Source organism: Plectropomus leopardus, chromosome 9 (assembly GCF_026936395.1).
Source record: "Plectropomus leopardus strain MGB_pleo_1.0 chromosome 9, ASM2693639v1, whole genome shotgun sequence".
In the NCBI taxonomy this organism is placed as follows: Eukaryota; Metazoa; Chordata; class Actinopteri; order Perciformes; family Serranidae; genus Plectropomus; species Plectropomus leopardus.
In genome coordinates, this window is record NC_142184.1 from 9436948 (window position 1) to 9451533 (window position 14586).

At 38.6% G+C, this 14586-nt stretch overlaps 1 protein-coding gene across 1 annotated transcript; it reads left to right on the forward strand.

The window, feature by feature from the left end:
- The first annotated feature begins 760 nt into the window (after positions 1-760).
- Positions 761-14253, forward strand: LOC121947520 (matrix remodeling-associated protein 8-like). The gene is made up of 10 exons (XM_042492600.2): positions 761-917; positions 6015-6041; positions 7138-7452; positions 7547-7648; positions 7733-8194; positions 11991-12146; positions 12637-12667; positions 12754-12833; positions 12934-12987; positions 13104-14253. Exons 1-10 carry the CDS (start codon positions 890-892, stop codon positions 13127-13129), a joined length of 1281 nt encoding a protein of 426 aa, XP_042348534.1. The 5' UTR covers positions 761-889; the 3' UTR covers positions 13130-14253.
- Positions 14254-14586: the final 333 nt, after the last annotated feature.

The window sequence follows — 14586 nt, forward strand, 5'->3', positions numbered from 1 at the left end:
TATTCTTGCATTATGTTTCATTTCATTGTGTTCCAAGTCCACATGTTCACATTTTGTGGAAAAAAGTGGTAATTCATCTTAGGTGTGGACCTTAAACTAATGAGACATCTGGACCCTGTTCCTGAACCAGTTTGGAGCCACTGCTATAAATGATTATACATTATACTTTTTTTTTTTACCCTACTAGAATGATGAAATTAATAGATTTTTCATTTCAGCAGATGTTCGGCTGCAACAAAAATGATTTAATTGAGAAAAACAGATAGAAAACTTATAAAACAGATATTGAAAAAGTTATCCATTGGGGACACACTTTGCAGTTGGAAGACGGTAATAAATGGCAATATTTTCCAACATATGTTATCGCAATACTCAGCATATTGCAAAACAGTTAAAATTACAATAATATTGTAATGTGACTGAAGTATTGTTCTAAAGTATTGTATGGTGGGCCTCAGGTGACTCCTACCCCAAGAAATTTATAAAAATCAGCCCATAATGTTTTGGTAGTTGTGTAGTACTAGTACATTATAAGACCCCCCCAGATAGATAGATAGTTATATGTTGCTATTGCTACCCTTTTATGCACATTTAAAGGACTTAACCTTTAGTGCATTTTTGATTTGTCGAGTATTTATTTGTTTTCTAAAAAACCTTTAAAAGTGTATTATTGTGGCCCACTACAACATGTTTTGCTTGCAGCAGCAGAGTGTCTGGTTTCCTCTCTGGTGGAGGCGGAGCGTGTGAAGCCTCCAGTCTGCAGGAATACAACAGAATCCAGCTGAGCCGCAGCTCGATGCGCAACTTGAAGCTTTCTTGTGTCTTATCAATTGATGCGCACACAGACTCCTGACAGGCTTTTACCTCCGCTGACAGCACCGTGAAAGAGATGCACCTCGACATGACTCTCCTTCAGAGTAGGTTTTTCCACTTTTCTTGCCTTTTTGAGGGAAAAAAACTAACTTGGGGAAACTTTCTTTGTTCCATAATTGGATCCAGGTTAGAAGTTGCCCGTCGGGAACAAAAGCCAAAAGCCAGTCAGTTCTCAGGTCTGTTTTGCTGCAGCTGCACCGTAAAAATCTTAGTAACCAAAATGTTTTTGCCATGTGAACTACAAGATTGACCCAATAACAGCCTGCATTATCAAGTTTTTTTTTAAAAAAAAACTGATATTAGCTGCGTTTTATATTTTTAAAAACAACTTTTTCGTTTGGTTTCCTATTTAATATTATAAACAAAATAATCTGTGTGATGATCTTTTAAAACCAGTTTTAGTGACGGGATGTCTATAGTTTTGAAGACCTAGAAAGTTTTTTCTACGTTATTTAGGTTTATTTATTTATTTATTTATTGAGGCTATTTGTAGCATATGTGTACTTTATTAAAGTACATATAGCCTACCCATATTTTATTGGGCTATTTTTATTGCCCTTATTTATCTGTATATCTGGGATATATATTCCTGTATTAGAGATGTTTCTCACGATTACAGATTATAATTTTTCTACCCAGTTTTTATTTTGAAATATTCCGAGTTCTGCAAATGAGTGCGTGGAGCTTCGTGGACTTGAAGGTGAAACGGATCATTGCATTAAACAGTAACGCTGCATGGCTTCGCATCGGCCTGTTGATAGTGTGTATGTGGGGTTTTTTGTGGCTTGATCCCAATGTGTTTCTAGTTAACTGCGGTGTGAGTGCAGGAGTCAGCACAATCCGGCAGCCAGTCATTATATGTGTCAGTAATGAGTGTTTCACCACGAGTGGGCTGCTTTGAGTCCGGACGACGTGGAGGAGGGGGATTACCACTGCAGCATGTTTATGATGAGTTTTGTCTTAATTACCGGCCATCGACAGACAGCAGGGCATGGAAAAGATTAGAACTGCTGTTTTGAACAAAATAAGATTATAAACATGGAGCTACTAATTCAAGGCAGAAAATGACAAGGTCACAGTGAGGTTACTTGTCTGAGTTGTGCAGCTCGCGGAGGCAATACCTAGATTTTGTTCAGCAGAATGGGAGTTCAATAGTAAAAGGTGCCCACACGCAGATGATGCTCGCAGTATGTTTTACCTTCACAGCTTAGACATTTGGGTTTTATCTAACTAAGAAGTGGTGGTAGAAAGTAACTCAGGTACAGTTTTTAAGGTACATGTGCTTTACTTTAGTATTTCCATTATCTGTTGCTTTGTATTTGTTACTCCACTACATTTCAGATTGAAATATTGTACTTTTTACTCCAGTATATTTATTTTTGATCAGGGGCCCCTGAGCCAGAGCCTCTGCATCACTGTTGTTAAGTTTGCTTTTCTTGTCAAATGGCTTATCATCATGTCAGTAACAGAGCCCCAAAACTCCTAAAATCAAAGCAAAATTTGAGGAATAGCCTTAATATTCAAAAGAAAAAAAACACCATGATACATTGTAAGTGAGTATTTCTATCCTCTCAGTTTTGTGCAATATGGGCCCCTCATCTCTGTTGGGAGAAATGTGCATGTTGTACCTGGGGCGGGGTAAGGGGGCCTTTTTATGGGTCGGGGCCAAGGGGCCCATTGTGCCATAATCCATCTATGGTTACTAGTTACTTTGCAGTTTAGATAATACAAAATATAATCAACAAATCAAGTATGTTGTGCAATTATCGATAAATATAAGACCCCATTGATCCTTTTAACATATTGATGCAATTCACAGTTACCCAGCAGTAAAAACATATTTACAAGCTACAACACTGAAGTGATCAACACATGAATGCATCAATAATCACTATTCAATAACATAATGTAATGCTTATTGTTATGCAGAATAAGTACTTTTACTTTTTGTACATTATTTTGACACTATTATGCTAAAACCTTTGTACTTTAACCTAGGAAAAACTTCTAAATGCATGACTTATTTGTAACAGTGTTTATTGCACTGAGGTATTGCTATTTTTACTTTGATATAAGTACTTATTTCAACACTGCCAAAAGGGTTAAGCACATATAGACATCAGCTCATTCTGCATGTGTGGCCCCAAACTTAGCTCTGCCATCAGTTAAATAAATATACATTTACAATAATGTCCTTAGTGAAGTTATGCATTAACATTAACCATGTATAAATCTTCACTTTGCTTTTCATGTATTTTCATGTACAGCATGTATAAAGCTTCACTTTGTCTGAAGATGTTTATCTATAGAGCATATGTGACAGTTCCTTACATATTCTCAGAATAATCTAGTTAAACCTGGAAGTATTTACTCAACCTATGCTGCATTTCTATTTTATAGTGAATCTGTTAAATATCTATAGAAAAAAAACAAAACAATTAAAATATAAATGCCAACTGATAAGCTGTTGAAATATTACAAATACTCTGAACTATCTGTAGGCGGACTAACAACCTGCACTTTTATCTACCCCAAATCTCAAATGCAAGACTTTTTACCTGTAACAGAATATTTCTACACTTTGGTAATATTACTCTTATTTACATAGATCTGAGTACTTCTTACACCGTTACCAAGAATATGTAACACACAGGATCCTGCACAGCTCTGTTCCTATTTAGTGCCACCATCAGTTATATGAAGATATATATACATTTACAATAATGGACTCAGTAAAGTTATGCATAAACATCAAAAATAAATCTATAATAAAAAAAAGCTGTACATATAAGAAAAAACAATGTATTCAGCAAAAAAATAATATGAAGGCCAACACAAAGGAAAATACTAACCAATTGTAAAGATTTGCATATCATATGCAAATAAACGTAACTAAAAATACCAGAAAATCTTGGCTGCCATCTAACGTCCACTTGGATGTACTCACAGTAGAGTCAACAGTGTCTTTCTCCAGATGTCTGAATGTATCTTTGTCCGTTTAGCTGAATCTGCAGCTGGACACATTTGTTTGATTTATTCTCAACCTGTGACGGGGCTGTGAGTAAACTCCGCACACACACATCAGCCATGAATCACAGAAATATTGCAGCGTAAACGCATGCTTTATGTTTGAGTCGAAACCTTTTTTTGTTTCACATTTGGATCGACATTCTGCTAAGTGATTCTCAGTGTGATTCGTGGGGTTACAAGTGACAACAGTGATTTGGCAGATCATTTGGATAATGCCTGTTATTAAAGCTGGTGGAGCCAATAGCGCATTGTGAAGTCTTAACTGTTAAAGCAGCCTCGTGAGTCATCAGCCTGCGTGTGTCTGGAGGAGAGATGAGAGAAAATTACAGGGGTTGGGACACTTTGTTTTACCTTCTGCAGGAAAGTTTATAGCCTTCATTAGAAGTTTTCCAGCATGAGGTCTCTCCTCTGATGCCAGTGTGTGTGCTCAAATCATTTCGCTCAGCTTGAAGTACTATTATACTGGTCTATACTTACAAAATTACTGCATGCTGAGCTGGACTCAAATCACTGCATGAAAGCACAGTAGCAGTGCCCCGATGAAGTATTGTTTGGTTGTGGTGAAATGAACACCGTCTTCATGAATCTGTTGCCTGCGCTCACATGTGAAGTGAATTACCACATGCAGCCATGATGAGCAAAACACCTGGATGGAGAAGATTATTTTAGGCCTTGCGAACTGTATCAAACTGATTTTGTGCAGCTTGCTTTTAGGCCATCCGTGATCAAAATTAACGTGTATGTTGGACATTTCCGTTTTCACTAGTCTGAAAGAAGACTTGTTATGGAAGCAAAATAGCCTCAAATCTCAACACGTGTCTATCCTTAACTTAAGGAAAGGCAGCAGTTAACACAATACAAAAATATTCTACTGCAAGTCCTGAAAATGTCCCCCAATTAAAAATAGAAAGATTACTAGTAAAATGCACGGCCACCGTAGTAGGGGGGAAAAGTGGGACTGATTACCCAGGGCCCCAATAAGAGTGGGGCCCTCCAAAAGCCTGGAATGAAGAGTTTTGTTTTGTTTTTTAGAACATATTAGTATCATAACTAAATAACAATTGTCTGAATAAATATTGGTTGAAAGACTGAACTTTGTATAAATCAATAGGCTCTCTGAGGCCCCTTTCACCCCATAAATGTGCAAAATAGTTAAGTATATCCCTTCTTGAGGATTCGTCTCTAAATGCAGCTACAGCCTAGTGACTGTGCTTATGTTTGCCCAGGTTTTAAATCACATTTTTATCTGAGTGCTAATGCTGATTTTACTTGTTTTTATTTATTTTACCTTACACTACTGAAATTAGTTTGTTACTCCTTTTAAAGTATTTTACAATTTGTTTTTAATTTTCTGCCATTTGTGAAGCAAAGTGTTTTGAAAGTGCTAATTAATCATCTCTATATTTATGAGCATTGGGAATTTATCCATGCATTACACCATGCTGAAGGCTCTGCACCTCTAGCCTCTACAGTTCACGGTACCCAATACTGATACAGTGAAAATACACAGGTGTGTGACAGGGTGACTGAAGTGAGCTGAAAAGCAGCCTGGTTCTCCGTCCCCTCAGGATCATGGCCCTGCAACAAGCCAGCAGCAGCCAGTATGAATAGAGGCTCTGTATTATTTGGCCACAAGCGTCTCCGCTGGACCTTCAGCAAACACAGGATGAAATAGCACTGTAGAGGAAAGTACATTAGAAATAGCAAGTGCTCAGTAGGAAAATTTCCTATCTCTAAAGTGAGAAAATGCAAACAGCAAAATATATTCACCGAAAATACTGTTGACATCTGGTGTATTTTTTCTGCTGTTGTATTCCCGTGTGGAGCTTTTAAAGTCTTGCCTTTTACCGTGTCCTTGTTGCTTCAGTTTTCCTCTGTTAGTTTAAACAGTCCTCTCACTGAACCCACATCTGTTCCAGCTCTGAGATCTTTCACTGTTCGGTCAGCCCAGGTCAAACTTTAACTCTCGAGCCACTGCAACATTTTGCTGAGTCTTAGAAGCATTTTTAAGAGTTCATTCGTGAACAGGCTGATAATCTGTAATTTAGCTGCAAATTTAAATGAAGCACCTCAGTAGGATGCAACTCTAACCACTTGTGTTTCTGTTTCAGTTCTTGCTGTGCTCTTGCTGCCAGGAGGTAAGATTTTTTTCTCCACACACTACCTTAAAGGAATACTTCAACCACAGAACGACCATTTGTTGATCAGTTTATTACCCGTGTTACACTGCATGTCTGAAGAAAATGTTCTTTTTCGTGCATGCCTCCACGATGAATAAAGATTTTTGATGAATTTAAGCAAAAGTGGGCAACATTTAGCAACAGCAAAACTTTATCAAAACAGCCGTTTACAAACTCTCACACAACTCGTGCAGTATAATCCAAGTCTCATTTACCCAGTCATATGCTCAGTACTCCCCAAACACACGCATTTTCACCAGTGGTGTAAAGACAAGAAGTAATTATACTTCTTTACAGTATTTAAGTGAGCAGAGATCAAAAGCACATGCTTCCCAGGCACGCTATTCATCCATGCATGAGACTGATGACGTGTTTTAAATAGTGAGGTTTTAGCAAGAATGTATTTGTTATGAGACCTAGATTATGCTGCTCGAGTTGTGCGAGAATCTGTAAATGGATGTTTTGCAACAGTTTGGAAACAGATGGACCCCATTAACTTTAATTCATCGAGAATTTTTTCTGTTTTTGGATTCTTTGTTCACGGTGAAGCCATCCAAGAAAAACAATGTTTTTCATAAATTCAACATAACGTATTGAATATTTGATGTATAAGTGATTATGTTGTGGGTGAAGTGTCCCTTTAACCCTTTGCAATCTGAGCTTGATTTCTTTCAAAATTATGGGGTAAGGTCAATTAGAAACTGAAGAAGAAATTCTATTAAAATTCAGAAAATAATTGTAAAAAGTACAAGAAAATTACATGAAAATTAGAAGAACAAAGCAAAACAACAACAACAAACAAAAAACAACAACAGTAAAAGAAGGAATTGACCTGGGAAAAGGTACTTAAAAAATAAAAATAATGTGTTTTCAAAAGAAGGCAAACCAATTTTGTCAGGGTTCAAAGGTTAAAATATCTGTGCAGGTGTCTGAATGCAGCGCAAGAAAAGTGATATTGATCCAGGTTTCAAAGGGTTAATCTATAGTAGCTCAAGTTTGGTGCTTCTCTTTTTGACATTGATCCTCTCAACATGCATTTACTTTTTTGTTGTAGCGTGGGGTCAGAGCGGCGGCAGCAGCAGCACTCTTGGCGTGGTGGTGGAGGCCAAGAACATCACCCTCCCTGAAGGGTCTAAGGCCGTCCTGCCGTGCCACAGTCCCCGCATGGTGTGGACCCAGGACACGCTGAAGGACCGTCAGAGGGTGGTACACTGGGACCTAAAGCACAGCAGCCCAGAGTATTCTGTGGAGCGAGTCCTGGACATGTCCCCCGGGGCGCGGCAGAGGGTCTACAACGGCTTCAACAAGGGACGCATTTCCATCCAAGACTCTGCTTTCAATGATGGCAACTTCTCCCTGATCATCAACAGTGAGTCTTTCCATATTCTTTAAGTAGCGCCATGAACATCACACTCTTTGTTTTTTAATTTATTTACAGTTCTTTGGATGCTAATTCTTTCCAGATGTGGTCACAACTGACAAAGGACTTTATACTTGTAATCTGCACCATCACTACTGCCAGATTCACCAGTCCATTCAAATCCAGCTAAATGTCACGAAATCAGGTAAGGCTTTCGAATCATACAGCCAAGTTATTCCATGAGTTATGATGCATGGATCTAATGTATTTCACACCTTTATGTTTCCAGCTCGGAAAGAGAAACGCTACTGGGATGGAGAGAAGACTGTGTTCGTGGTCTTGCTGGGCAAGTCCGTGGTCTTGCCTTGTGTGAACCGGCGCTCCCTGTGGAGAGAGGGCCTCCAGGAGGACCAGCAGCAGGTGGCCCACTGGGACTTCCAGCCCCCTGGTGTGCGTCCTGATCGGGCTGACCGCCTGGTGGACCTCTACGCCTCCGGAGAGCGTCGGGATTATGGACCACGCTTTGGACAGAACAAGATGAGCGTGGAGGAGGATGCTTTCACGTTAGGCGACTTCTCACTGTCCATTTCTGATTTGAGGCCTGTCGATAAAGGCTTGTACTCCTGCCACCTGCACCACCACTACTGCGGCCTACACGAGAGACGCATCTTCAGGCTCACTGTGGGACCTCCACTTCCGTCCGCCCCCACAACAGCACCAAAAATTTTCCAGAACGATGCTCCAGAGCCAAGTAAGTCACTCAAAATTAGTGATTAGTCAATAGAACTGTGTTTTTCCAGACGAATGGTAAATGTTTTTCCCCATAGGGTTTCTCGGCTGAATTGTGCATACAGTGACAACGCTGCTCCTGGACTTTTTGTTATAATTATAGACATAGTTGGTCAGTTAAGTCAGTTCCTCTCCTCCTCTGCCAAATCTCTTCTCTGACCTCTCTGTTTTTGTGTTTGAGCTTAAGAGGGAGGGAGGAAATCGAAGGAATGTTGAAGCTAGTTGAGCAAGAAAGAAAGAGGTGGAAAGACAGAAATCTTTCTTTTATTTTTTTCTTGTGTTAATTCAGCACTCCAAATTAAAAAAGTGGGTTTTTTGAGTCAACTGTATGCAGTTCTGGCTTGAAAAGCTCGCTACAGTAAACAGCTTTAAATTGGCTGCAACGGAAGTTGTCTCATTTTCCGTGCTGACTCTTTTTCTCATTTTTACAGCTTTTTTCATTTACTGCTGGAGACATTTTAACTGGGCTGAGCAGAGGAGCAGGCTCCAACAGCCAGTAATTTTGGGCGTGGATTGGGTCTATCTTGTGTTTTTTCCTCCATTTGACCCCATTTTCCAAAAGTCCCAACCACATGTCTAGACTGGTTACTCTGTATCTACAGTTTTGTTTATTCTTCTTTGCTCCCGATCTGCTCTGTTTATCATGCTGATGTGTATCGGCCTCTGGTTGAGGCGTGTTTACCAGCAGTTAGAGGAAGTCTGATACATCTGCTCAACATCTGGGCCAGCTGTGACATGAAAGAGCACAGTAAGGGGAGGGGACGTAGGTATGTGTTGGACTATAGATCATCCTCTCCTGTAAAGAAATCCCGTATAAGCTCCATGTTGAACAAATGCACACGTGAATAGACAACATCCTGCCTTTGAGTAAACCTCAGCTACGAATTCTTCTTTATACACTGCTGCTCTTCTCTGTTAGATTAAAAGTAAGCTGTTTGTGCTCACGCAGGCGCCAGCAATCATCTTAGATTACAAATGCCACGAAAGCTTTTCACTTTAATGCTGTAATTATTTCCGGTAAATAGAACATTATTTCTTCATGACAAATAAGGAGGCGTTACATGAACTGTCAGCAGCTCATCTGAAATCTCTATCTCTGAAATTGAAGACGCTTTCCTTCAGTTCATTGACTTGCAAATGACGCATATCCCACAGGAACAAAAACACAGGCTAACCTCTGTGCAGCATATGTGAAATAGCCGTTAACACGTACACACTTGTCAGATCTGTCTAGAAAATGGAAATGGGCTGCTGCTGCTGGGACGTGGCTGCAGCTCGGGGTGTGACAGGGGAGCTCTAGAGACAATGACCTTGGACATCTCTCTGCAGTTTAATGCAGATTAGCTAAATTAAATAGTGACAGGTGATAATTGCCAACCAAGCTCCCACTTAGGAGATGGGTGATTAAGTCAGAATAAGCTTTTTTTTCATGATTGGCTGGTTTTGAAAGCATGAGCAAGGAATGGTACTTTGCATGTTTTCCTCATTCCCTCATTTGGGCCTTTTACAAGCATCCAACATAGCTGCTTTAATGAGAGACCATAGAGTAATGCTATCCTTGAGAGGAAAAGATTTCATATCTTTCATGATCCGTTTTTCCTGTGATCTGGCTTCTGTGATCGGGCTGCATTTGAATTTAGGCGAGATTTAGAAATTGAAAGACAACAATAAGAAGCATTTCTTGGCTGGACTGCAGAATGTGGGTGTTTCTCCATTGGCCGTTGCTCTTTCAAAATGAATTAAGTGCTCCAGGGATGATGTATTTCTGTAGGGCGACACGAAATTTAGTGTTGCCTTGGTTCCCTTGTCAAAAAGCTTGTGGGATTTTTCGATCAGATTTTTTGATTATTACAGAAAATAAGCTCTGTGGTAAAGAAATGTTAATGACACTTGCATGTTTTGTTCAGCAAAAAAAAAATCTTCACAAATGAAAACCACTTTTATGACTTTAGGAGCCTAGATGCAATCACAAGAGGTAAAAAGCTAACGTCAGGCTATAAACAAACTATGGCCACATGATTTAACATCTTCGCCTTTTTTAAAGCAACATTATACAACTTTTAGTTGATTGTTAACTGTCATTTCCAGGATGTCAAAAACTGTGTTTGGTTGATGGTCAGACTGAAGCACCAACCAAAAACGTTGGTATTTGACGACTTGGAATTGAGACTCAGCAATCAACTAAAAGTTGCATAATGTTGCTTAAGGACACATAAAAGTTTAAAAATTCACACTGGGGTATTTACTACTGATGTATTTTATGTCATAGAAAGAAATGTGAAATTCAGAGGCAACAAGGCTTTTATTTTCTTCTGTTTCACAGATAAGAAAAAAATTAATTGCAAAGCCCGAACAAAGTAGCATTTTGAGTCTTGTGTGTGGTGTATCCTGGCTTCATATGGGTAGAGGAAAACTCAGCTAGCAGCTTGGCTAATTTATGCAATGGGAAATGTCATAGCATTATGCTAATAATGTTAGCGGGTTGTATAAGTGCGAAAAACTTGTCTAGTTGTAGACAATTGTTTTATCAGTGAACTTTGTGAATTATAATGGAGCTGCATTTGAAATGTAACTTTTGTTAGCCTAAATGTTGGCATTGTTCTAAGCTTCATATGAACAGCGGAAAAGACTGTTAACGTTAACGTTGCCAAGCATAATTATACAATGTAAAATGTCGTGGGTCATGTTACATTAAGTAAAAAGCATTTTGATCAAGTACAGCTCCACAGAGAAGAGGTCCCCTCTGCTGTGTGAGAGCATAGTATTGTTTTTGTGTACTGTTCTTCATTTTAACATTTATTTACCATAATCTTTTTCTCACCACTGTGAAAGCCTGTCAGAAGTCCATGACTAAGTGAATACTGCCACTTCCTGTTTCAAATTAAAAGCCATAGTTTCAAACTAAAAGCTTCCTAGCACCACATACAGTCCTACCACATACTAGGTTTTGTTCTTGTTACCCTACAAAAGCTCTGTAAACATGCATTGAAGGGTTATTTGGTGAATGTATCCATAGTACAGAACACTGTACTGTATCAGTGTTTATATTAGACATTTGTTATTATGGTCTTGCATCTCCAAGCCCAGTATTTTCTGTGCTTGACATTTTAAGTAATTACTATCAACTAGGCTATCTACAGAGTGTACACAAACTGTCAGGGTTACAGTGAAAGTGGGAGCTCCCTGCAGTGTTGTCAGATATGTGTTTAGGATGTCAAGTTTACTTCTGTCAAAGGTGTCACAGATTTATTTTCCATCCATGCAGAAACTAAACTTCTGTGTTTGTGAGAAGACGTGAAAAAAGGCCTAAATGGAAAACTAATAGAGACATGCAGACAGACCACATAACAGAATCTGTCTCTCTTTCCCTCACACTTCTCCTCGTTTCTGGTCAGCCTGTGTTTTTCTGAGGAAAAAAAAATAACAGCTGCATGACATCAGGTCTGGAAGTCATTACAGCCGAACAGACATTTAACTCCTGCTCTCCCTCTCTGGCTTTTTCGGAAACAAATGAGAAAGAAGAAGTCTCGCGGGAGGAATAAAAATATTTAATTATGTCAAAATACATTTGAATCTGCTTTTATTGCCATTACGTGAATCCAATAACAATCCAATATATTACATTTAGAATATTACAATAAATCCTCTACAGTATATCCCATTGTTCTCTTGATGTTTACCATGTGAGTATTTACTACACCTCCTGTAAGCTCTGTCTGTTTGTGAGAAAATTGATCTTGTCTACGTTCTGCCTTTAGGGACTGACGAGGTGGAAGGTCCTCGTGTGGTGAATGTCATTCTCCCAGAGCATCGAGGTTATTTTGTGCAACATCTGGGCTACTTCCTGGCAACTTTCTTACTGCTGGCGCTCATCGTTGTCGCTGTCATTGTGCTGACTCGGCGCAAAAAGAGAGGTACTGTGTGTGTTGTTTAAAGAAGCAGTGTGTTGGTCTTAGGGGGATTTAGAGCCATCTAGTGGTGAGGATTGCAGATTGCAACCAGCTGAAATTTCTCCAAGTTAGAATTCTTTCAGTTTTTATTGTTCAGGAAATGTTTACCGGGAGCTACATTATCCACAGATGTTCCTTCCTCTCCTGAACAAACAGACCAGACAATTAAAACCAGTAAAAATACAGAATTAAGCAGTTTCGTGTTACAAATCAGCATTTCTCCTACACTGTTTGGCATGTCAGAGAGGGGCTGCTTGCCCAGCACCTGCATATGTGTTAAATCTTTTTACTCTTATAACTTAAGATGTAGAACCCATAACCCATAAACTCGGCCCTTGTTGTATCTGACAACCCACTTTCACTTTATAATTATTGAAAACATATTCATAGAGAACACGTTGAATGGATACAAGGTGTTTGAGATTTTTTGTTAATTTTTTTTTTTTTTTTTCAGGGCTGGAGTATGACTTCCATAGATCTGAACGGTAAGATTACTGTGCAATAAATTATGCACAATTTTCCCTTTAAATTAGATCAAATTCTAAGCAAAATAATATTTTTTTCTGTGCAGGGGCAGTGTGATGAGTGGAGTGGAAATGTCATTAGACTCCACAGAGCTGAGGACTTATAACCAAGAGCCTCTGAATTCAGGTACAGTAACCCTCATCCACACACATGCGGTAAACACACATTTTCTATCTTAAAAGAAAACCCCAATTCTCATAACCTGTATGTCTATTACAATCCACAGACTACAAAAACAACCTACTCAAAGAGAGAGATATGGCCAAAGACTGCAATAGGGGTGAGCAAAAGAGTTTTATTTCAGTCAATAAACATCCAGCAGTAACATCCGTACAGTTACAGATGAAAAACATTACATTTTATTGATGTGGTGTCTCCTGTCACCTCCTTGTTCAGACTTTGACGGGAAGCTGTGGAAGTGAGTGCGATATTTGTGAGATGCTGCTGGCAGGTCCAGGGCGAACACCGGAAGAGTAAAGGACCGTGGAGAGAAGGGAAGCCCATGAGAGGACAGGAGGAATGCTCCCTCTGCTGTAACTCTAGCACACTAAGCTTTTTCACTAAAAGCCACCATCACTTTTTTCATGTTTTTGTTTTTTTTACACATAACTTGCATTTTCACCAGCTGTTATTACAATATGGTTTAACATATATTTGATCCTTACTCTTTGCATTTGTTAGTTTATGCTTAATATTGGATATTTTTTATCACCCATTTTATTTTATTTTTTAACGAAAATGCATGCTGTTTGTTAAAGTATGATTTATATATACTTTGCATGCTTATAGAGCTGCAAGCTCACAGCTCTTTTCCATTCTTGAAATTTGATAATTTTCTTTTTTTGCACAAATTCTGCTGTACGGTAATTTGTAAAGGTGTTTCATCAGGTCTCAAAGGTAACGTTACTGTAGGTAGACAATTTCAGACAGTGTTTGGAAACATATGCCACACATTTCTAGCTATTTTTTTTATATAGTAAGACATTTTAAACAGATAATGGTACTATATAAAAAGCAAAACAAAAACCAGTGACAAAGGGACTACATTTAGACTTTTGGTGGATTTTATGTATTTAAAAACTTCAGACTGCAAGAATTACATTCTTCTCTAAATATTTTTTTCCCAAATGAATATATCTGTTCATTGATAACTTATCAGATGAAAAATTGTGAAATTGTAGGACCATGGACTAAAGGCTCAGTCTCCAGAAACTCAGGTAAAAAATAATTTTTAACCATTTATTTGGTTTTTAATGGGCTGTGCAGTACTTGTTTGCATCAAGCATGTATAAAGTAACCTGGTTTGTAAAACACTGAATTTCATTCACTAAATCTGCTGGTCAATGATACAGGTATACATCTGTTATAAAATGTGTGGCTGTAGCTCTATGAGGTCTACTGCAGGAAGAAGAATGTCTACTGTCTCGGTAATACTAAATAACAAACTGTAACCCCTTTTCTCTCTTTGTCTCTTGCTCTCATGCACTCTCTCTAATGTTGGTCTCTTCTAAGAAAATATTTCTTCTATTAAAGATTCACAACAGTGGCCACAGACTCACTATTTGTTTGTTACTGTCACTATTTCACTGGTTGGTGAAGGGGATCCACAAACATAAACTCACATTTGGTGTTTGGATGAAAGGGAAACTGTGTTATGATCTTATAATGTATCCTATCAGTAGCCCCTGAAGTCTTGAGGATAAGGAGTCTGAGAGAAGCAACGTTTGAGGTAAGTAATTTAAAAGCATTAACATTGTGTTCTTAAATGTAATACATGTGCAGTTTATGTGACTAGACTTCTGGAGTTCCACCTATTTTCACTCCTTGGGTAATCCAGTAATATTTAAGCATTATATTCATAGGATTGTCTAATTATTAT